This window comes from Carassius auratus, chromosome 39, assembly GCF_003368295.1.
Source record: "Carassius auratus strain Wakin chromosome 39, ASM336829v1, whole genome shotgun sequence".
NCBI lineage: Eukaryota > Metazoa > Chordata > Actinopteri > Cypriniformes > Cyprinidae > Carassius > Carassius auratus.
In genome coordinates this window covers 10744152-10768936 of record NC_039281.1, presented here as the reverse complement: position 1 = coordinate 10768936, position 24785 = coordinate 10744152, and the positions used below count along the sequence as shown (strand labels likewise).

Genomic DNA, 24785 nt, shown 5'->3' with positions numbered 1-24785 from the left:
TGTGAACTGTGTAAAACTGCAGTTACTTAACGCCACAGGTCTAATGTGAAATCAGCACTGTACTGAGATTCTCAAAAAGAGGTCAGGGCAAGAGAACAAAGAGAGACGAAGACTACTGTACAAAAAATAAAATAAAAGCCATTTTATTGATTTTTTTCTTCCCAATTTTAACCAGCATTCTTAACATAACACATCAAGGGCATATAGAGAAGGAACAAAGAAACAACTAAAAGACACACTATAGTACAACAATAAATCCTTTGGGGGTTTTTAAGAAAAATTAAATTGTACACAAATGGACTGGTTCGGACACGTTAGTGTTTTCATGATGCAAAGCAGAAAAGACAGAAAATACACAGGAACTTGTAGCTTTGGTCTTAGAAATGGTGTATTTTGTACATTGTATTCCTGTGTCCAGAGAAATGACAAACTAAATCCACAAACCCCATGTACTAATAGGCCTTTTATAACACTTCCAACATTCCCTGAGAGGGACCTTATGAAATCAACTAAAGCATGATCTACAAAATATTCATGTTCAATGCTGGTTAAAGTCAAAAAAAAAAAAAAAAAAAATTAAATTGTGTCCCTTTATAATACAATGTGCTTAGTGCAATACTGTGACTTATCATAAGATCTGCCGATTAAGAAAATGCATCAGGATACTTTTCACCCCTATAGTTTAGGCAACAACTGATTCACGACACAGAACTAATTGAGCATTTACATTCAATAGTTAATGAACTCAAAAGATTCTTAATTCTAAAACTGCATCATTCATTCATGATGACAGTTTACATGAATAAGTCACAACATTCAGAACTGATCATCCATAGAGCACAATTTTTTCCCCATGCATTTAACATACAGAGCAATGCCAGTAGATTTTTACAGCCTGTGCTTACAAGTGAATCATGCCGGCTGACATTGCTTCAAGAGTGATCAAGCTGAAATATGCCACATCATTCATAAAATGTTTAAATCATACACAGGAAATTATTAGAGCTCAGAGATATAATTATGTAGTAATGCTATAACTGTGCAATCAAATGTGTTAGAAATAGGAGTGTCATCAGCAGTTAGTGCTGGCAGATGAGGAGGGTCGAGCAACTTGCAGAGCAAAAGAGGAAGCCAACAGGACCGGAAGAGAGAGGAGGAGAAAGTATAAATGGTAAAAGGACAGGGCGGGTTTAGAGGCAAGATGGTAGCAGCTTGGGTTGTTATACGGACTGGTAACCAGTGCGACTCTTCCGCCGGCCAATCAGGTAAGAGATAAGCACTAGGATGATAAGGAAGCTGAGAGCCACACCCACAGCAATAGGTACAAGAAAACTCAAATCAGAATCCAGAAAGCATTCCTCCGCTGGGAGAAAGGGAGAAAGAAAGGGAGGGTGAGTGATTGTGGAAAGAACATAGTACCGTTACGCACTCCAAAGATTTTGTTAATCACAACAGGACTCACAATTCAGTCAGATCGATGCAGAATAAGCATTGTATTTTGTGCCATACAGGCTTACTTTATAATCACCATGTTACATAACGTAGTGGAAGGGGAATACAATAAAATATTTGAAATGAGACTTGTTTCAAAAGAATTTATGTGCACATAAACTGAAATGATTAGATTCATGAAATACTGCTAGATTAGCCAGAATTTGCATGGATGCATTCATATTCTCAGATTAATATTACGAATCAAACTGCTCATAGCCAGAGGTCTGACTTCTCTTTCTTCCGATCACATAGGCCAGTAAGACAATAATAATGAGGATAGCCAGGGCAACTCCCACCGCTATAGGGACAATGAAGTTATCAGGCTCATCTGCGACGCAATCCTCAGCTGAAAATAAAAAGAATGAATGAGGGAAAAACAAAACAAGAAACTGCAAGAATGTGTCAAACTGCAGTTGAAACCTATATGAAACAAAATTCTTTAACCATTTGCATGACAGTTTTTTACTGAAAAGATGGCCCACACTGATTTTAGTGTTATATACAATCGTCTTTCACCTTTTATTGCATCTAAAAGCCCATTGAAACAAAGCTATTCCATTGCAAAATAGAACAACCAAATCTCATGAAACACATTAAATATTTAGAGCAGTCAGATAAGGAATCCCTTTTCACAAGTCTGCAAGCAGAAAACGGTCACACAGGTATGTTCAGAAAAAAAAGAAAAAAAAAAGTAAAATAGATCCATCTTTATTTTACAAGTTATTTATGAAACTGATTGAATGGCAAGCAAAAGTAACTGCATTAAGCGAGGCACAAAATTATCAGTGACCAGTTTTAAAGGTTTAATTTGTCCTGGCTATAGTAAAAACAACAAACATTTACAAAAGAGTCTGAGTGGGTGCTGCATAGACTAAATTAGAATAGTGCATAACGTGAAAAATTCACTGGAAAATGAAAAGGGAAGAAAAAAAGAATCTGTGAAACCCAGAGAGCCATAATGTATGATAAGAACATAAATACATAAGAGAAAGCAAAGAACTTTTCTGAAAAGGCTCTGCAACTGAAAACACAAGTCATGTCTAATAATAAAAAAAAAATCTAAAGCCACTACCAAAGATTATTCAAACAGGTGCAAAACGTCATCTTGCAGCATACAATTTATCTTTCAGGCTAGAATAGATGTAAATAATTCTAAATTGTGAAGAATAGCTGCTTTATAATTAATAGTCCCTTTTCAACCCCCAATAAAGGGTAACCAAACATTACCAAAACCATTTGTGACCATGGACCACAAAACCAATCTTAAGTGTCAATTTTTTCGAAATTGAGATGAATACATCACCTGAAAGCTGAATAATGAAGCTTTCCAATGATGTATGGTTCATAATGATCAGATAATATTTGTCTGAGATACAACTATTTGGACATCTGGAATATGAGTGCACAAAAAAAAAAAAAAAAAAAATTTCCAAATACTGACAAGAATCACATTTAAAGTGGTCAAATGTATTCTTAGCAATGCATATTACTTATCAAAAATTAAGTTTTAATATATTTACGGTTTTACATTTTAAAAATATCTTCATGAAACATGATCTTTACGTAATATTCGAATGGTTTTTGGCATAAAAGAAAAATCTATCATTTTGACTCATAAAATGTTTTTTTGGCTATTATACCCCAGCGACTTAAGACTGCTTTTGTGGTCCAGGGTCACATTTTTAAAAAGCATTTAAATGCCAGTAAGCATTTCTTTGCATTATGCTTCACTAAATGTCACTTAAAAAAAAAGAAAAAAAAAAGAAATCTATTACAATGGTCTGCATTTTTTAAATACTTGTAACGTAGTTTACACATTCAAGCATTTGTTTTCCTGTTCTAGAATTTCAATTTTTTGAACGGGCCGTCCAGCATGTTTAGATTCTGCTCTGAATATAGGACAACCAAACTGATGCGAAAGCACCTGATGTTAATAAATGTTAGCTATCCAGTCACTATAGTGCAGAGTACCAACTTGTTTATGGAACTTCTTTTAACATTTAACCCAAATGCTGCAAGACAGGTGATATAAAGCAGTTTCAGTTTAAAGCTGTGGACACAGTAATGATAGATTTGATGGGCACAAATTAAAATGAGCTAAATTAATTGCAAAATGAAAAACAAAACAATTAAAAGGAATGTCTAAGAGAAGCAAGTGCATGGTCTGATATTAAGCGATTACATTTTAAATTGGCCACAACCCATGATACTATTATTCTTACATATTTTCAACCAAATACCAAGGTACTGTAACTGTAAATGGAGCTTTAAGCCAAAACCCAAAGAGACCATGCACTTACTTCACAACACAATTTTGTGGTGCTTTTACAAACTTCACAATAGGAAGCTCTGGTCCTGGAGAGCCACTATATCTTTAGATTTTCAATGTTGCAGTTTTGAAAGTCCCGTGGCCATGAGCCAATTGCCAATTGAGACTGCACAAAACCCCACTATATTTACAATGGTCCAGGAACAGGCTTGAGTGTCCCTTAAAACACCCAGGATTTGATTCTGTGATTTTGTTGCATTACAGTGTTTGATATCCAACATAGGTCCTTCGTCGACCAATCACGTATGCAATCACAACAATGAAAATCAAACCAGCCAGAGCGGCACCAACAATGATTGGGATTAAGAGGCTGGTGTCATCCATTGAACATTCATGAGCTGCAGACAAAGAGAACATGAATGAATGTAAAATGAAGCTGCTACACCACTGCAGACATTCTCAACACTTCACAAACTTAATATAAATCACAGACACTTAATCTGGTAAAACTGAGCTAATTCTATGAGACTTTACGGATTTATTTATCTTTGTTAACATTAGTTAATAAAAATACAACCGATTAATGTTAAGGGGGTCGCACACCGGACGAGAAGCGCAGCGCCGCGTCGCGTCGCGCCACGTCTTTAAAATTCGAACACATTATTCTCTATGTGAGTACACACACCGGCGGCGCCATTCGGCGTCTGTCCGCGGCGCCCAGCTACGACTCAGAACGCTGTTCAAATTTCTGCCGCGCCACAGAGCGCCATCCGCATAGTTTTATATTAAAAAACCCAGATGTTATAAACTGAAACTGAAATTAAAGTACAGCACACTTGTTTCATTCAAATAAAACATTACAAAGTGTTTGGTTACGTTTTCAGCAGCACAGTTGCCTAGACAACAGATACAACAAAACAATAACAGACGTATTATAATAACACAGATTCTTTTCATTAATTAACGTTAAAAACTCAGCTTTTATCAATTAAAATCATATATTTAAAATTAAAATAATAGATGAAGTTAAAACTCTCCCATCTTGCTGCGAAATTGAGCTCACGCATATAGAATGTGCGCGTCCAGTGTGCGATACGTCGAGTTGTCCTACATGTGGCGCGACGCGACGCGGCGCGTCTCGTCCGGTGTGCGACCGCCTTTAGCTTATATTAGCTCAGGACCATTAGATGAAATTTGCTGAAATTAACATTAAAATAATAAATGCTTTAGAAGTATACTAAACTAAAACGGTCATCTAACGTTAACAAATGTCACTTTATTGTGAAGTGTTGCCAAGAATCATCATGTTCTTACCTCACATTTAAGACTTCGACATTTAAAACTCATAACTCATATTCGGCTATCAGGACCAATTTGGCAGGACATTTTTAGACTGCCATTAATCCTTCTGTGTCATCATATAATTTGTTCATATTCATCATCTTACTTCCAGTGAACTTGGTGTAGCAAGTCACATCTGATATGATCACAGGAAACCATGGCCTTATCAGATATAGATGCATGAAAGCAGTACCCAAGCTTCAAAATGAACCATAATAAGTACTGGAAAGCAAAGTGGCTTTTCACACCCCTCTGGAAAGCACTGCTTATTGAGCAGTAGTACGAGTAGAAAAGTAGCTGATGAAGTACATCACTAAAGGACAAAGTCCAGTTATACATGAGCTGTATAATTACCTCTAAAGAGGTCATGATCACAGATTTATTCTTGAGCATCACAAACATAAATATATACCTGTGTTAAACTTGTTGTTCTGGACTGCGAAGGGCTGCACCTGTAGCTCGAACGTGTTGATGGTAAGCTTGTCAGTGATGTTGTAACTCTGCTCTTTTTTGCACATGTAGGAGCTTCCGACAGATGCCTCCCATAGAGACAAATTATTATTGGAGGCATTGAAAACATTTCCTGTTGAGGTGATAATCAGAAGACAGGACATAAATACATGATAAGAGATGAGACACCCCATTAGGGATACAGGTCTTGACATTTAGAGTACCTCAAAATGTAACATTCACTTACTGTTAATCTAAAGCAACCAGCATTAAATACCGTTAAGTGTAATGTTTAGCAAACCTCAAAATTAATATTTTTTTATATTGTAATGCCTACATTCACTTGATTTTTTTTTTTATATACACATTTAGACAATAATATAGAATTTTGTTACTGCCTTGTTATTGTCTTGGGAAGAAAATAATGAGAATAAAAAGATTTCAGGCATTTCATTTTCACCTTTTTTTTTTTTTTTACATTAAAAATCCCTTACCATTTGTAAGATTAACAGAGAGCATCAAAGCATGTAGACGGAACTTCTGTGAAACCTGTAAGAAACAAACAGTCAGACTGGCAGTTTCATGAAAATGTACAAAAACAATTTTTAGAAAAAAAAAAAACACGAACAAGCATGATGGTCCAATGCCAACCCATCAACCTTAATCAGGTTAGATTCCATACTTATTCCTACAAAGACATGCACTGTATAAAGTTCCTAGATCATTTAATTTCCACAACTTTTAAGTCAGTTTTTTAAGTCAGTTTAAAGTCAGCTTAATCAGTGTGTTGTTAAACTAGAGTACAATCCACTGAACTAGGGTCCATTCTTAAACCTAACCCTAAGTTGGGCATAAACCGATCTTACAAGAGAGATACAATGCATTAAAATTGACAACATTAATGATTTACCAATAGACTGCAAAAAAAGACCAACCCAAAACATTTACCACCTCTTCACCTCAATGGACTTAATCCACTCAATATTTGACCCTTTTCTTTAAAGACTTACATTTGTGAAGACCAAATGAACTGTGATTTCATCTGACTTCAGCACAAGGGAAGAGTCACTGCCACCACTTCCACAGGTTCCATTCACTTCTGTTACATTAGGACTCGGGTCAAGATTAAGAGTCTGGAAGCTGGCATTCTAAACAACAAGAACATAATAAAAGAGTAGCAGTGGCAATAGCTTATCACAAGAAATTAGGAGTGAAATCAAACAACTTTCAATTCCTGTATTCCTCTGTACAGATCTTTTGTACCTACCTCACTCATTTTGAAACTGAACTGAAGACCCATCTTTGCCAAAAGACAGACTGTGTCATTGTCTGACTTGACATTGTAGTTTCCAACAGTTGGGTTGGGGACAGGAGATGATGTTGGAGGAGGAGTTGGGGCTGTTGTAGCATTAGTGTGTGCGGTAGTTGGCGCTTCTGTGGTGGAATTTGTGGTGTTGTGATGTGGAGTAGTTGGTGCTTCTGTGGTGGAATTTGTGGTGTTGTGATGTGGAGTAGTTGGCGCTTCTGTGGTGGAATTTGTGGTGTTGTGATGTGGAGTAGTTGGCGCTTCTGTGGTGGAATTAGTTGTGTTGTGATGTGTGGTTGGAAGTGGGGTAGTCACAGCTGAAGTGTGTTTGGAGGGGGTTGAAGCAGCAGGTATTGATGAAGTCACAAGAACATCAGCATACACGATACCTAGACAGTGGAAGCATAATGTTATTTCCTCATATTCATTAAAAAAAAAAAGTGAAAGACTAGTCGGACACACCACAGCCTTTCAACCACCTCTATTAGTAAGGAAATAAAAACAGCAACCCAAGCACATTCCAGTACCTTCCTTCCTGACTAACTGGAAGCAGTTTTTGTCTAAGACCTAACTGATTAAGGCTGGAATACAGCAGCTTTTCAATTTGCAATCAGGAGTTGATGCTAGTTTCCAAAAGTCAAAGCCAGTCTACAAATTTTAGGCATTCAGAGTTGACAGATTTCACAGAAAATCACATACTGTGTGATGGGCACAGACTCTAATTTTTTTTTTCTTTCTTCAAACTGATTCCATCCAGTCAAAAGTTAAACATGTTTGATATTTTGGACCAATTATAGAACTCATGTTGCTCTCATTTAACATGCATCTCTTAGCAGGAAGGCACATGTTTCTGCTTGAGTTTGCGGAGTTCAGAATGACTTGAAAGTCTGGTAGTGTGATCCTCAGTCATTTGGTGTACAACGCCCAGTTTTTTCCTTTGTAACCATTTGCAAAGTCGTCAAGAGTATGCTGTTATGTTTAAAAACTATTCAGACTTTAAGTGCTGTGTAAAGTACACCAGCCTTTAAAGAATCACAGTGAGTGACTGTCCCCTGTCCTGTGGTTTGATGAAATCATTAACCTGGTGCTTCACACACAAACCCATCACATGATTATGAATAAGGGTGGATGAGAAGAAAAAAAGAAGAAGAAAAAAAAACACTGAACAAGCGCTTCAGGATCACATGCTTTTGAGGTTGAACGTGTCAAGTGAGAGAAATCAATGGCATTACTTCCATTTTTCGCTGAAAATATATTACATTTTTTTTTATTGAAATGTCAAAGTGAGTGTTTGAAAATATTAACACAGAATGTCAGTCTGTCTCAACACCCATTGAAAAGCGTTATAACCACTGATCTATCAGTGGTTATAACCACTGATCTATTATAGAGACATATTTAGACCAGTCATATGTAGACCAGTGGTTATAACTAATATGAGATTTATTTCACACACTGCAGTTAATACTAAAGTAAACGATATGCTGGCTTTATTACAGCTTGAATCACACCGGTTGTGTCTGAAAATCAAGTGAACTACTAAACCAGACAGCATTTTTGGACATTAAAACTTCAAATTTTGCACCAATTATTGCCAAGTACGTTAGTTTGAGAAACGGCCAGAGGTTTTTGTTTTTTTATTTAATTTTACAAAATTATACACTATATTGAACACCCCCTAAACATATTTCAGCCGAAGTTGTTTTACATTTTAATTCGCAAACAATCTAACGTTAGCAAGCAAACTAGTCTATTAACGGTAATACACAAGTCGTCTATTAAAACGAATTTAAGTACGTTAATTTATTGATCACTCCTGAATTGTATAAAAGTGTTTAAAACAATGAAAGGACGGTAAATGTTTATCCCACAAGCCGACAATCTCTCTGGTTATCTAACAATCTTCTACTGGCGTAGATTAGAATTCACGCTAATGCTAATGCTAACAGGCTCTCGCGCTCCTGTTGGGCCTGCGATAACCTTCCAAAAATAAACTTAATATCGGTTTCTGTTATGTGACACCGTCTGAAATAAAACCCTCAACAACACAATCGTACGTACCGCTCAGTAGAATAAAGAGCAGGGTCACACAACCGCGGACAGCCATCGCGACGGGTGTCTAATTCTGAGCTCGCCGACGGTGAGTGAGTGAGACCCGGTTCAGCAGCAGCTCTAACCATAGACAGTAGAAGAGGCTCAAAACTCATATAACATCACGTCATGTGACACGAGCTCCTCCTGCACGAGCATTAAGTTCACGAGCACTCTTTATTCACCAAACCTGCGTGTGAGTAAATCACCTACAAAGCTGTTTATTCCTGTTTCAGAGCGCAATAAATAAGCAGACGACTGGTCTAGTAAATTAAAACATACAGACTAAAAATATTTGCTATGAAAAGATTTAAGGTTTTAAAGGAAAGAGTTAAAACTGAACAGTGTAGATGCTAAAGCTGTGAACAGAACAATAATTAATATTAATTTGCTCCTTTTCTATTTAAATTAACTTGTACTTTTACTTCCAATGCGTTTGAGACTAAAAATATACTTCTCATACTTAAGTACATTTAATGTCACAAACCTTTACTTAAGTAATATTCTAAACAGTAAGGAGACTTTATTAGCTTCTGGTAAGATATCTATAATTTTACTTAAGTGTAGATTTCAAGTTCTTTATCCACCACCGGGAATCTGTGTGTGATGGTTATAGTTGTAGTCAAATTGACCCTTATTGGATTCAGTACAAAAATCAGACATAATAATAATAATAATAATTATAATAAAATCTGTTAAAAACAGCAAAACATGATTATTATACAGCACATTATACATATTTTCTAGCTAAATTAAAACATTTTTCATTCTCAAAACGACTTAAATGGCATAAAATGCAGTTTACATACAAAATTAAACCATAAATGAAATTGTATTTAGTTAACCATAAAATTAATTAAAACCCATTTGACATCCTGCCCCATTAAATGTGACAACTGGCCTTGACCAGACATTTATGGATAATATAATTAAACCTTTTAGTAAAAATAAACATGATAAAATTTGGCACAAAAAATAAAAAAATACAAAATAAATTTTAGCTTGGAGGATATTCACAACAGTATTTGGAGGCTGGCTTGCGCTTTATGTGCTGTCGCCCCCTGGCGGAGGCTCGGGAACGTCAGGCCTCGCGCTTTACTAAAGCGCCTCAACAGCAGCTGCGCAACGGTTGGAAGTACTTCCGGCGGGTCATCGTCGCCTCTTAGAAAAGTTACTATTTCCCCGCGGACTTTTCCTCAAACCAAAAATACCAGTCTATTTACCGAGCGGAAAGACAGCGTCAGGCAGAATGCTTTAACGCACACAGCTCTCGGCAAAAATCAGTTTGTGATCTAACGGACTTTGTGTAGCGCGCAAGAGTGTGCTCGAGCGAGAGGAAGCAGTATTCAACCATCTTTCCTCTGCTGGCAATAACAAGAACAGAGAAGGGTCCAAGTGGGGCTGCACTTCTCATTTTATCCTCTTTTTCCTCTTAATTCTTACTCGGAGCCGCGAGGTTGCACTTTCCCCGACCGAGACCGAGGAATAGAAAGCGTCCACTCACCGGGATCGTAGCATTAGTAGATTAGCGATTTGATTTGGTATTTCTTTTTTCATGTTTCCAACAGGTTTACCTTCCCCTAATCCCCCACCGCCAGCCCAAGAGCCCAGACCGGCAGCTTCTAATGTTCACAACGACAGTAACGTTAGCTTAACGGCTTCTAAGAAGAGGAAAACTAACAGCTCCGAGAAGGAAGACATTGATTCAATATCTTCGTCTCCTAAAGCCATTTGTAATTCCTCCTCCACAACGTCCAGCTCTTCCAGTCCACTGCAGCAGCAGCAGCACATCCAGAAGAAGTTGAGGTTCGAGGACCCGCTGGATTTGATCGGACTGGATGTGAAGATGGCCGAGGAGTCATGTAACTCTGCAGAATCGTGTTCAAAGGCGAGAAATGTGTTCCTGTCCGGAGGTGTCGGGCATCATGCTAACGGACTGACCAAGTCTGCGGGCTCCGCCACCTTCTCCAACAGCAAACCCGGTGCTGCGAAGAAACTTGTTATCAAGAACTTTAAAGGTAGGTGAATAATCGGAGTTCGTCTTCGTCTTGTCTGAAAACATCTTGTGCTGTGTCTCCAAACTTAGCGAGCTGCCAGCCTATGCAGCATTTTGGCTAAACGCACCTGCGATGTTCAGAAATGATGCGTAGCATCTAAAACAGTAGGAAGCAACTCCAGTAACCATCTTAGAAAAGGAAAAGTGCTGCTGTCAGGGTGTTGAGACCAGCTTTATAAATATACACACACTTATATATAGACTTTATTATTTAACTGGCGTTTATTTTTTTTAAGGAACTTCCATTACTTAAGCAAAAAAACAACAACAATGAATTGAGATTAATTGAAACACTCAATAGTTTATTTTCATTTTGATTATTAACTGATGTAAACATCCTTTTCTTTGTTATAATTCTATATTTAATTATTTTTTTAATGTGTGCGTGTGTATATACAGTCATGGCCAAAAGTTTTGGCAGTGACAAAATATTTTTGTTTTTCAAAGTTTGCTGCTTAAACTGTTGTGGTGTTCATTCACATTGTTTTATTTAGATTATTGTGTAGGGGGATCAGATGCATTTTAAATAATTGCTAAAAGCTTCATTGGCCAAAAAAGAAAAAGAAAAAAAAAGAACCTTTCACCAAAAAAAAAAAAAAAACCTTTTTGATTCTAAGACAACATATGTACAATCATTGTGTTCTTGTTAGCAATGGTTACTTCCAAAGAAACGTGTGCAGCCATCATCACTTTGCATTAAAATGGCCTCACATGCAAGGAAAGTGCCACAAAGAATATTGCACCTGAAATAACCATTTATTGGATCATCAATAACTTCAAGGAGAGAGGTTTGAGTCCGACTGCAGTGAAGAAGTCTTTAGGACGCCCCAGAGTGACCAGCGAGTGCCAGGACCGTCTTCTCCTGAGGAGTCAGCTACAGAATCGTGTCTCCATCAGTGCAGAGCTTGTTCAGGAACAGCAGCAGGTTGGTGCGAGAGCATCTGCAGCACCGTGACGCAAAGACTTCTGGACAATGGTCAGGTGTCAAGACGGGCAACAAAGAAGCCACTTCTCTCCAAGAAAAACACCAAGCACATACTGAAATTCTGCAGGAAGTACAAGGATTGGACAGTAGAAGACTGATGCAAAGTTATTTTCTCTGATGAAGGTCCCTTCCGACTGCTTGGGACAGCTGGAAAATTGGTTGTTCGAAGAAGAAATTGTAACATACAGATAAAATGTTAGAGACCCTCCCTGTGTGTGTTTGCTTTTCAACCAAGGGAGTGGGCTCTTATTTATTCTGCCCAAAAACACTGCCATGAATAAAGAATGGTATCAGAACGTCCTGCAAGAGCGACTTCTTCCACAGATCCATGAGCAATTTGATGATGAATCGTGCATTTTTCAGTATGATGGAGCACCATGTCTCAAAGCAAAAGTGATTAAAGAAGTGGCTTGAAGATCACTTCATTGACATTTTGGATCCGTGGCCAGCAACTCCCCAGATCTCCATCTCATAGAGAACCTGTGGTCAGTCCTCAAAAGGTGAGTGGACAAGCAGAAGAACACAAATTGTGATCAACTCTGAGAACTAACAAGGCAAGAATGGATCGTCATCAGTCAGGATTTGGCCCAGATGCTAATATCCAGCATACTGGAGCGGATTGCCGAGGTTATGAAGAACAAGGGTCAGCAAATATTGACCCATTATATTTTTTTGTCGGGGCAAAAAAAGTATTTAGAACTTATGATATGCTTATAATTGTTTTTCAGTATATTATAGAAACATGTTGTAAAATGATCTAAAAATACTGAAGCAGCAAATTTTGCAAAACACAAAATGCATGTCACTGACAAAACTTTTGGCCATGATGGTATATACTCAAAAACAGTGAGTTATGAAGCAAAACGATACGAATACCAAAACACATTTTAAAAGAAGTATGAAGGTGTATTAGCAAACATACCAGCTTAATAATATTTCTGCTTTTAAACCCTCAAAGTGCATGTTAACCCAGTTTACCCCATGATAATGTCCTTACTGTAATTTATACATGCTAACTTTTTCTTAAACTCATATTTTAATTGGTGATCAACATTATGCCACACAGACTGCCACACAGTCTTTAAATTTTGTCCTAGTAGCCATAATTTTTAAATTCAGCGTTATTTTGTGTATTTGAATGCATGAATGAAAGTAAATCACTTTAGTAACTGCTGTATTAAAGAAAATACTGTGCTGTTGTCACCGGTGAGATCAGCTTTTTATCTGTATGAACTTGTATATATATTTTATGTAACGTGCATTTGTTTATGATGGCACATCACTTGTATAGACCATATCAAAACCTGACCTTCATTGAAACCGTAATCCGTTTTTGTTTCTTACGCATCATAACTGTTTTTAAGTATCCTTTTTTTTCTTATAATGTTACATCAGAAAAGCCCAAATTACCGGAGAATTACACGAATGAGACCTGGCAGAAGCTGAAGGAGGCAGTAGAGGCCATACAGAACAGCACTTCAATAAAGTACAACCTAGAAGAGCTCTATCAGGTAGGTTTATGTAAATATTTGTTTGATCATTTAGTATTATTATACATGGAATCTAATGCTATTTTTTCCCTTTTGTTTTTTCAGGCTGTTGAAAATTTGTGCTCCCATAAGATATCTGCCAAGCTCTATAAACAGCTCCGAGTGGTCTGTGAAGACCATATCAAGGCTCAGATTGACCAGTTCAGAGAATATCCTTTTCCTTGCTATAAATTTATATGCAGTTTCTTGCCGAGTTAAAGTGAAGAGCATGCATCTGGGCTCATCATGAAAATGTGTATTTCTTTTTTTCATGAAGCGAAACAATGGCCCATCAGACATGATAGTTATTAGAAACAATTTAAAGTAAAAAAATATATATATATGACACTATTTAAAAAAAAAATTTTTATCATGTATTTCTTAAAACATAAATGTATAAGGGAAAATTCTGTCATATGAAACCATTTCTTAACTCTTGCTCTACGGATGCCTTAGACAGTGTTCTGTTCCTCAAGAAAATAGACAAATGTTGGCAAGATCACTGCAGACAAATGGTTAGTGAAGTTAGTCGACTCTAGACCTATTGTCTGTACATTTATTTCAAATAGGCTGTAAGTTGACCTTTTTATTAAATGTTCTTATATCTAGTTATTTACTTGTTTGCCAAAATGCTTTTAATACAAAAACACTGTCTTTTCTTCTAGATCATGATTAGGAGTATATTTTTGTTTTTGGATCGCACATATGTTTTACAAAATTCAATGCTGCCATCAATCTGGTATGTCTTCACTCTTTGCCGAAAGAATTTGTAAAGAGGCTCTGTCACATTTGCTGTCTTTTTTTTACTACCATTGCTTTGCTGTTCACTGGTGATTAAAGATACACTTGTGTTCTGTCGTCAGGGACATGGGCTTGGAGTTGTTTCGTTTCTATATCATCAGCGACCTGAAGGTGCAGTGTAAGACAATCGATGGGATTCTGCTTCTTATTGAGAGAGAGCGGAGTGGAGAGGCTGTAGACCGCAGTCTCCTGAGGAGTCTTCTGAGCATGCTCTCAGATCTGCAGGTTAGCTCACCTGCTTTCTCAGTTGTACTCAAACCAACGTATCTGGGTTTATTTTGCATGTGGCATAACCATTTAATAATATGAATAATTTTGACTTGCTCCTCAGTTTTTTTTTTTTACTGTAAAAAACATGGTTACCAACCGTAAGCAATGTACTGGTGTTTCTTATTGCTTGCTTAAGTGGCATGTCTGTATAAAGTCAGTAAACCCAATAACATTCACATTACACAGAAAAGAAGTCTGGTTAGTTAAACTCTCAAATTACATGGCCCGTTTATCTCCATGGTAGTGTCTGTATTGTAGCAACTTATTTTCTTAAACTGATGGATGAGTGTGAAATATTTAAGCATCAACATTATGCTTCATCCTGTAATTTGCATCTTTACACTTAGTCTCAGTTGAAAAAGCTGTTATTCTGCATTCATACATTAATGAAAGATTAAACAAAACCATGGCAAATCTTGTAAGATCTTGATCCCTGATATCATTCAGGCCTTAAATTGTGTGATCAAACCTGTTAGTATTGTTGTTGTAATCACACCTTTGTTCATTTAATGACAGATTTATCAGGATTCATTCGAAGATCGCTTTCTGGAGGAGACAAATCGACTTTATGCTGCAGAGGGCCAGAGACTCATGCAAGAAAGAGAGGTTAGTTTCACATCAGGGGAACAAAGTATTGGTTTTATTGTTTTATTTTGATTCTGTGAGAAATAAATGATTGGCATTCCTCATTAAGTGGAAATTAGCTACAGTCTAGATTTGTATTTCTTTTAAATCTTTAAAGTGTCATCGCCCTTAGTTTTTTTTCAAAATTATTCACACCCCTACAAAGATATGCTGCTGTTTTGTTTTTGTGAAACATAGAAATGAAAGAATCGTACTTTAAATTATTTTTTTTTTCTGTCCCATTTAGGATAGTAACATTTCAGTTATTTATTCTGAACAAATATTTTCTTTTCAGGTGCCAGAGTATCTCCATCATGTCAACAAACGTCTGGAAGAGGAGGCAGATAGAGTCATTACATACCTAGACCAGAGCACACAGTACGTATGCAGAAAATATATCATTTGCATTATTATATAAGTATAGTTATTTAGTTATTTTGGCAAAAATATATTTCTTTATTATTTGTAGAAAAAGTCTCATTGCCAAAGTAGAAAATCAGCTGCTTGGAGAACACCTCCCTGCAATACTTCAGAAAGGTATCGCCTTCTACAAATGAAGATGATTGATACTGTATTTGGTGTTCAAATGGTTAACCGTCCTCAAAATTTCACATAAGTGATCGTTTTCTTACCACTCTGTAGGTTTGAATAACCTGCTGGATGAGAACCGTATTCAGGATCTGTCTCTGCTGTACCAGCTCTTCAGTCGTGTGAAGGGAGGCGTGCAGGTGCTTCTCCAGCACTGGATCGAGTACATCAAGGTGTGCAGAGAACCCATCTAGATTTTTTTTTTTTCATAAAAAAACATGACCCAACAGTTCTAAATGTGCGCATTCAATATCACAAGTCTTGTTTGTTGTGTCTCAGGCCTTTGGAAGCACAATTGTCATCAACCCAGAGAAAGACAAGACAATGGTCCAGGAGCTTTTGGATTTCAAGGATAAAGTCGATCACATCATTGATGTGTGTTTCATGAGGAATGAGAAGTTTGTTAATGGCATGAAGGAGGCCTTCGAGACCTACATCAATAAACGGCCGAACAAACCTGCAGAGCTCATAGGTCGGTTCACAAATGTCATTTTCTGAGCAATCTTCAGGGGTTTCTGTTTGATTGAGAGCTTGCAGCTGATTGGATCAAGACACATATCAATATACACTAATGTTGCAAATTTATGTGCTATAGCAAAACATGTGGATTCAAAGCTCCGTGCTGGGAACAAAGAAGCAACTGATGAGGAACTCGAGAAAATGTTGGACAAGATAATGATCATCTTCAGGTTCATTTATGGTAATACATTTAAACTTAATGCTCTGTTCTAAAGACCTTCAATTATTAAACATCCGTCCAAGCTTCATAGACTTTCTCATCTCTCTTTTAAGGCAAAGATGTTTTTGAGGCCTTCTACAAGAAAGATTTGGCGAAGAGGTTACTAGTCGGAAAGAGTGCCTCTGTAGATGCTGAGAAATCAATGCTGTCGAAACTGAAGCATGGTAAATTACATTTCTACTTTTATGTTTGATTCTTAAAACATCACATCCTCATTAACACAGAGGTTTTGACAGACTGTGAAGTAAAAAATGGCGAATTGTGTTTTTCTTGTAGAATGTGGCGCTGCATTTACCAGTAAGTTGGAAGGAATGTTCAAAGACATGGAGCTGTCAAAAGATATTATGGTGCAGTTCAAACAGGTAAGGAGAGCTTTTATTTTTATTGGCATTATTTACATTCTCTTATCTTGTCTAATTACATCTTTCAAATTTCTCTTCTTTGAATCTGCACCTCAGCACATGCAATGCCAAAATATTCCTGGGAACATTGAGTTGACGGTGAACATCCTCACTATGGGTTATTGGCCAACATACGTCCCCATGGAAGTACATCTGCCTCCAGAGGTCTGTTCTGATGAATATTGAGATATGGGATGTTCCCTTGTCCTTTAAACATGACATTAATAACCTTTTTTTAATACCCTTCACTCTCCAGATGGTAAGATTTCAAGAAATTTTCAAAACGTTTTACCTGGGCAAACACAGTGGACGGAAACTACAGTGGCAGTCGACGTTAGGACATTGCGTTTTAAAAGCAGAATTCAAAGAGGTAATGCACTTTTTTAATTTTCTTTTGTAAAAAGCAATTGAGCTTGAATGCCAGACTGTTAGTAGCTGGTTAAACGTGTGTGTATATAATTCAATCTGAACGTTCTTTTCTAAAGTTTTCTCAGAAAAAATGGAAATGGCTATATATATATATAATTTTTTTTATTCACAGGGCAAAAAAGAGCTGCAGGTTTCCCTGTTTCAAACGTTAGTCCTGCTGATGTTTAATGAAGCAGAGGAGTTCTCTCTGGAGGATATTAAATTGGCTACAGGCATTGGTATGGATACTTGTGACAAGCAAATGCATTACAATTTATTTTTGCTTTTAAGAGATACTATTGCATTCAATGTTAAACTAGGGTTTCTGTGGGTCCTCAAAAGTCAAATTAAGGCATTAAAAATTCTAAAACTCTAAAATCATACAAATATATGCCTAGATCAAGAACAATGGGATACGAAATCTTGAGTCCATTGGCAGATATCAGTTCTTGTTTTAGATGAATTCCACAGAAAACAAGAATTCTTAACCCATGCAATCTTGCTTCTCAAGTAAATGTTTCTTGATATGAGAATCTTTAGACATTTGCACGTGAAAACAAGGTAAAAATGCTAAAGAAAACATCACTTCTTTGCAGTGTGATTAGAAGTACAGTAAAAGTGATTTCCATATTCTAGAGGTTGGGATTTGAGCTATTCAAGCCTTTTTTTGTGAAAGTTGTATTTTTAAACTTTGAAGAGTTGCTAATACAGCTCTGTTTGCTCCTTATACATTTATATTTAGAGAACATATTGACTTACTGTTCGCTTCAATTTATTGCTTATTTTTCTTTAAAAGTTCTTTAAAAACTCCTTAAATGTACCTTCATCAAACCTGCAGAAAGCCTGTAAACCCCACAGACATTTACAAACTTCCAAAATGTTTAACAAATTTGACAAAAGAACCCCCAGTGAATTAAAATACGAATACATTCGCAGAGGACGGTGAGTTGAGGCGGACTCTGCAGTCACTGGCCTGTGGGAAGGCGCGTGTCCTTACCAAAACCCCCAAGAGTAAAGACGTGGAGGACGGAGACAAGTTCTCTTGTAATGATGATTTCAAACACAAACTCTTCAGGATTAAAATCAACCAGATCCAGATGAAAGAAACGGTACTGTCCCCGCACACACCTATCATTTGGTTGATGTTGTGTGAAAGTCTCATGCTCTTTGCTGTACATCACAGGTGGAGGAGCAAGCCAGCACTACAGAGAGAGTCTTCCAGGATCGTCAGTACCAAATCGATGCTGCAATTGTTCGAATCATGAAGATGAGGAAAACTCTCAGCCATAATCTTCTGGTGTCTGAGGTGTACAACCAACTTAAATTCCCAGTCAAGGTGAGGTCATGGTTGCCCCAACGTTTTGGTTTCACAGTTAACGGAGCTGTTTCACTGTGGATGTTGTGCTGCTAGACTGTGCACACAACATAAAGTGCAAGTGAACAGTCAAACAGAATTAGAATACTTCAACAAGTCTTGTGCTCTGTTACTAATATTTATTGTACTGTGTGACTGCTTTGTGCATTACAATAAGAGTATTTTTAATTGCATGTTGTGCAATCGCTGTGTGTCCAAGCATTTTTTTTTTAATGAAAATTAATCAACTTATTTATTTATTCAGCAAGGATTCATTTAATTGATCAAAAGTTACAGTAATGACATTTGTAATGTTACAGAAAGTATTGATCATCTTTATTGAGCACCAAAATCTGCATATTAGAATGATTTCTGAAAGATCAAGTGACAAAATTCAGCTGGTTGGAAAATGGGATGCCTAAATAAAGAATATGGAATTTTAATGCAAATTATGTTTGGCAAAAATAATTATGATCAAAGTCAAGGGATTTCTCATAGTCATTTAGATTTTAGTTAAATTATTCATAGTTAATGCATTATTTTACCCCTCTAGTCTTAAGTTTTCATATAATATGAGCAATATGTACACAATGTCACTAAAATTGAGAATAAACCCAAGATTCACTGTGCTCACAGCAGAGAACATGTGCCATTGCGACTAAATTTTGTTTCGTCTTTTTGCAGCCTGCTGATCTGAAGAAGAGGATAGAGTCACTTATTGACAGGGACTACATGGAAAGGGATAAGGACAATCCCAATCAATACAACTATGTGGCTTAGAGAGAGAGAGAGAGAGAGCGTGAGAATAAGAGGTATAAATGAGGGATGGCAGAAATGACAGGAGGAAGCTGTTCTCAGTGACGTTGTTTACTTCCCTTAGCACATGGAACCCCTTGTTCCGAGTTTTGTTCAATTTAACATCTTCACCCCAGTGACCAACAACTGAATCAGTTTTCTCTTCATGGCTTTGACAGGGTAGCGTAAGTTGTATTTCTCTCAATTAGAAGAAAAGACCACACAAAATGATTTAGTTAAAATGCTTTTGAGAATTGGACACTCCCAAGCTTAAAAAAGAAAGGTATTTATTTTCAGACTTGGTTCCATGGCTTTTGTTTTTCTCATCGTTTACTCATGCAAATATCACATAACATATTTATGTATTACCTGTGCAAAGAAAACCAACACCACATTCACTGTATTTGACTCGTTTGTTCAGTCGGTGTCACATTGGGTACCAAGTGTGTGAACATTGATAACAGGTTTTCTCTTTGCCAATGTTTGTACAAGGAAAAGGAGGATTCAGCTGATTGGTCACAAGCAGTTTATGTTTTGTGAATGATTTATTGAGAAGTAGAACAATTGTGGCTGATTGGAAATTTCACAGTATGTGCCAACATTAGATAAAACCAAGCACTTGTTTTGTTTGTAGGAATGTTAACGCTGCTAAACACTAACTTGTACATCTTCCTTCTTTTCCCCTCCCTGCTTACATCATCTCACATTTCTTCCTCTTGTTTATTTTGTATATACATTTTACACACAACTTTGATGTTTGACACTTTCGACTACATTGCAACTGCGTTCTTTCTCCGAAAACTCAGAACAAGCACAGCAGCACCATTTTAACATTCTAGTGTTTCCAAGTTTATATATCCCTTAAGTTCTGAATTAGACCCGTATACTGAGAAGCTCCTCTGTGTGGCATCACTGGATCGGTCTGTGGAGTTTTCGGCAGTGGTGTTTTGAGAAATCATACTTAAGTGGACATTCGTCCAAGTGTCTGGAAAAAGTATGCTCGTTTTTATTGCCTCAGAATAAACAACTGTATGTGTTTCCATGATCTTGTCCCTCTAATCAGTTTATTTGATCTTCATTGAAAAATCTCCATGACAAATTAAGTCTAGATAATGGGTGGGTGAATAGACCAAAGCATCCTTAGACATAATAAACTAGCAGTACATCATTATTTTCATAAAAATACATTGATATTCTAACCAATAACCACACAAAACTTGACGTTGTTTTTTTTATATATATATATGTGTATATTTTATGGTAGATATCAAAGTTGGCTCAGATTATAAGACGATACTCTTTAGGCATTTCTTTGTTTATGCAATGATAAAATTTTCAGGTTTTTGGACTAATTTGCTTCAGTTACATTTGCTTTCAGACTTGTGGAAAGGAAATTAATAATAATAATAATAATTAAAAAAAAAAGCAGTTTTCTCAATGATTGTTCACTCATGCACTTTCCTCAATGTTCACTTAACTAGCTCTTTCATAAAAATTACTCCAATCTATATTTTGCCGTTTTTACTTTATCAATCTTCTGATCTGGGTATGTACGCAAATTGGTGCATATTTAAACATTTCTGGGAAAGGTGTAATGCAAAACAATTGTCTTAATATGCTGGGATTAGTTACATTTTTTACTCACTTTGACTATCATTAGCGACTAAAGTTTGGTATTTGTTTTATGTATAGCAAAATAGATAGCATCATTTTGTCATACTGTACTTCCATTCCTTGCCGTAAAAGATTTACCACTGTCGTAAACCGGAATCACCTGCGGTAGTGAAGCGTGGAGTCCGTTCATCACATCTTCTGAATGTTTAGGTTTTTTTGGTTCAGAAAACTTAACAGTTACGAACTGTAAGATCACACAGATCGGAGGACAAGAGTGAGGGATAACGACCTGCAAGGATGTTTAAAAAGTAAGCTTGAGTCGTTGTCAACCTTATAAATAGTAGCGAACATAACTTAGCATTGTTGCAGTAATGTATTGTTTCAGTAACCCATTAGCTTTGGCTTCTCAGTAGAAATAGAAGACATGTTGCATGCACACGCTTATCAGTTTATATGCTATAGTAACTTAATATTTGCCCTTAATTCTGTATCGAGACAGCAACCTGTTTAGCTGCTCTGCTAATTTGCTCTGTCAGCTGATTTTCATGGTTCATTAGAAATTATCCATCTGTATTTTTTTAATACTTAATTTTTGCCAAGATACTTCTAATAAAAAAATAAAAAATACTGATTCAATTGTATGTTTACATTTATTATAAAAACTGAACAACTGATGGTAATTGTCATATGAGACTTTTATATTAGACTAATTTCTTTACCATACTTTACCATAAAATTATAATATTACAGAGACCTCTACTCTGCAGGTATTGAACATTAAATTAGATGATTTCCTTTTCTCTCTCTCTTAATAGATTTGATGAAAAGGAAAATGTTTCAAACTGTATTCAACTGAAGACATCTGTTATTAAGGGTATAAAGAATCAGCTGTTAGATCAGTTTCCCAACATCGATGATTGGCTCAACCAGATAATGCCCAAAAAGGACCCTGTCAAAATTGTGAGATGGTAAGAGTTGCACTATATATAAAGTCAGTGCTTACTGATATGCAGAACTAAGAGAGTTACTCATTTTACATCTGAGGTGTGTGATATTTTATGATTCCAGTCATGAGCATATTGAAATTCTTACGGTAAACGGAGAGCTACTCTTCTTCAGACAGAGAGAAGGACCCTTCTATCCCACCCTCAGACTTCTACACAAATGTAAGTCAGCACTTATATACTTCAAATCAGTAGCAGTAAGATGTTTCTCTGCAGAAAAGATTGCCGGGTGCAAGAAGGGTACTTCTTTTACTAAGTGAGACGACTTATTCCTTTGGTCAGACTAATGGCTGCTACTCACGTGTCTGTTCTTCAGATCCCTTCATTCTGCCACACCAACAAGTAGATAAAGGAGCCATCAAATTTGTTCTGAGTGGAGCTAATATAATGTGCCCAGGCCTCACATCACCAGGAGCCAAACTCTACCCTGCTGCAACAGACACAGTAGTCGTATCTTTCCAACTGTTGTATTATATTCAATTATATATATATATGTATGTATGTATGTATGTATGTTTTTTCCCACTTAATGAGTTAATCCTATGGATTCATTGTAAAGGAATAGTTCAATCCAAAAGTTGTCAATTCCAATCTGTGATAATGTAATTATTATCAGTTTTATATTATTTATATATGATTATATGAGTTTATGTTTTAAATGTATATTTTTGGTTTTCTATTTAAATTCAGTTTGTTTTAAAAGTTATGTTCTGCACTTTCATTTTTGTTTAACATCTCTATTTAGCTTTCATTTATTTTTATTTCAGTTTTAGTCATTTTAGTGTTTCAACTTAAATCCATTTATTTCAGGTAGTTGCCAAAGCGGTTGACTGGTGTGTGTTGATGATCACAAGATGTTGTCCTTAAGTATTTGTTTCAGGCCATAATGGCAGAAGGGAAGCAGCACGCGCTTTGTGTGGGAGTCATGAAGATGTCTGCAGATGACATGTAAGTGATTTTATGCAGTTCCTGGACTCTGAATAAAAAACACAATTAATGTCTGTAGTCTTGATTGTATGGAAGCCCGTTTCTGCCACTGAATAAAAAAAAAAAAAAAAGTTAATTCTGACTTTTTAGATCACAATTCTGACTTTTTTTTTCTTCTCAGAATTGCGAGATATAAACTTGCAATTGTGAGTTATGAAGTCAAAATTGAAGAAAAAAACTCCGAATTGCAATTCCGAGAAATAAAATCAGAGATAAAAAGGTCGCAATTCTGACTTTTTTTCTTCTCTATAGCGAGTATTACAACTTTATAACTTGCAATTGTAACTTTTTAACTCACAATTGCGAGTTAATATCAAATTTGCAATTCTGAGATAAGGCTCAATTACCTTCCTTTATTTTTTATTTATTGGTGTAAACGGGCTTCCATACGATTGTGGTGTGAATACATCATGTATAAAATTATTTTAGTTGTTAGAAGAAATAATGAATGAAATCAATATAAATAAATCAGCATCAGTTTAAATCTGTGACTACAATTAATTGGTTATTGAAAACTAAAATATAACAAAGAGAAGTGCATTTCATTTAAAAATATTTTCTTGTCTCACATCACTGAACAGAGGCAAAGTAAACAAGGGAATTGGAATTGAGAACGTTCACTATCTGAATGATGGACTGTGGCATATGAAGACGTATAAGTAATGAGAGATGAGAAGATGTGCTGGAATCGTTCGGACCCCTTGTCACCAGGCTGCCCATCTACTGTTTACATGAATGGACTCAACTGTGTACCATGCCGAAAGCTTTGAAAGCGACCCTAATTTAATGCACAAATAAAACCTGCATTCAAGTCATCCAAACTGAAATGGTCTGTTGCTACAGTGAGAGCTGAATTGTGTCATGGCAGCTTAAAGCCTGTTTAAACAAGTGTATAATTCTCAGTTGCCCAAGACAGAAATCATCTGGTATTTACTTAAACGAAATTACTTGCAAAAGATGAGTTATACAACACATGCCATTAAATACTCTGTATCATATGCATTTCTAGACCATATGTTTTCTTCGTTTTTAATATTTTTGTTTGCACTTAAAGCAGTAAACTTACATTAATGACAATGTATCTCAAAGAATCCCATGTGGAGTTGTTGTTTCTTTTGCAAACACACATTTCTCTGTTGCTTTACTTCTATGGGATTTACTTCCACATCCAATTTATGGACATATGGAATACAAAAGGCAAATGTTAATGTCCCAATAAATAAAGAGAGATTTGACTGTTACAGAAAGTTAATCTAACCAGATTATGAAAGACAAACTCATCTCAGCACATAAGGAAACTCAAATTAATTTTAAGGTAACTAATATAGGGAAACCAAAGTGATTTACAGTCGAAGCATTCAGATTGATCAGGTTGTGTATTATCTGGGAACAGAAACCAATAGTAGGGGCCTAGGGGGTCTAAGTCTAAAGTTATTTGATCCTCTTGTCATTTTCTTAGTTTATTTCTCATGCCACAGTTTTTAGTCAAGTCAGGCTAGAAATAACCGTCAATATATAATGGCTTTATTTTGCATTCATAAACAGAAACTTAAAAAAATTGTCTTACACTGTATTTAATCTACATTAGAATTAGTTTCTACAATTGTAAATATATTAAGCCTTTATCATAAATCCATAACATTATAAAACTATGAATTCCTTCAATTTTCCCCTTTGAG

The 24785-nt window shown here is 36.2% G+C and overlaps 3 protein-coding genes across 6 annotated transcripts; 2 read left to right on the top strand and 1 right to left on the bottom strand.

The window, feature by feature from the left end:
• Positions 1-118: 118 nt before the first annotated feature.
• lamp2 (lysosomal-associated membrane protein 2) lies at positions 119-9072 on the bottom strand. 4 transcript variants are annotated; one of them, XM_026225440.1, is made up of 7 exons: positions 8922-9072; positions 7136-7249; positions 6822-7090; positions 6565-6702; positions 6049-6103; positions 5517-5687; positions 119-1840 (listed from the first exon to the last, which is right to left on the bottom strand). In XM_026225440.1, exons 1-7 carry the CDS (start codon positions 8965-8967, stop codon positions 1689-1691), a joined length of 945 nt encoding a protein of 314 aa, XP_026081225.1. In that variant the 5' UTR covers positions 8968-9072; the 3' UTR covers positions 119-1688. The 4 variants fall into 4 exon arrangements, with proteins under 4 accessions (XP_026081225.1, XP_026081223.1, XP_026081222.1 ...); XM_026225438.1 differs by having other exon boundaries at positions 119-1363; positions 6822-7249; positions 8922-9069; XM_026225437.1 differs by having other exon boundaries at positions 6822-7249; positions 8922-9068.
• A 1001-nt stretch (positions 9073-10073) lies between these two features.
• Positions 10074-20546, top strand: LOC113057873 (cullin-4B-like). The gene is made up of 20 exons (XM_026225429.1): positions 10074-10969; positions 13388-13503; positions 13588-13691; positions 13967-14036; positions 14187-14260; positions 14385-14547; positions 15109-15198; positions 15512-15594; positions 15686-15753; positions 15859-15977; positions 16084-16276; positions 16400-16504; positions 16597-16707; positions 16820-16905; positions 17002-17109; positions 17201-17314; positions 17486-17591; positions 18289-18461; positions 18536-18688; positions 19391-20546. Exons 1-20 carry the CDS (start codon positions 10507-10509, stop codon positions 19484-19486), a joined length of 2595 nt encoding a protein of 864 aa, XP_026081214.1. The 5' UTR covers positions 10074-10506; the 3' UTR covers positions 19487-20546.
• Positions 20547-21244: 698 nt separating this feature from the next.
• Positions 21245-24197, top strand: LOC113057875 (malignant T-cell-amplified sequence 1). The gene is made up of 6 exons (XM_026225432.1): positions 21245-21423; positions 21931-22083; positions 22184-22281; positions 22436-22569; positions 23000-23067; positions 23688-24197. Exons 1-6 carry the CDS (start codon positions 21413-21415, stop codon positions 23767-23769), a joined length of 546 nt encoding a protein of 181 aa, XP_026081217.1. The 5' UTR covers positions 21245-21412; the 3' UTR covers positions 23770-24197.
• Positions 24198-24785: the final 588 nt, after the last annotated feature.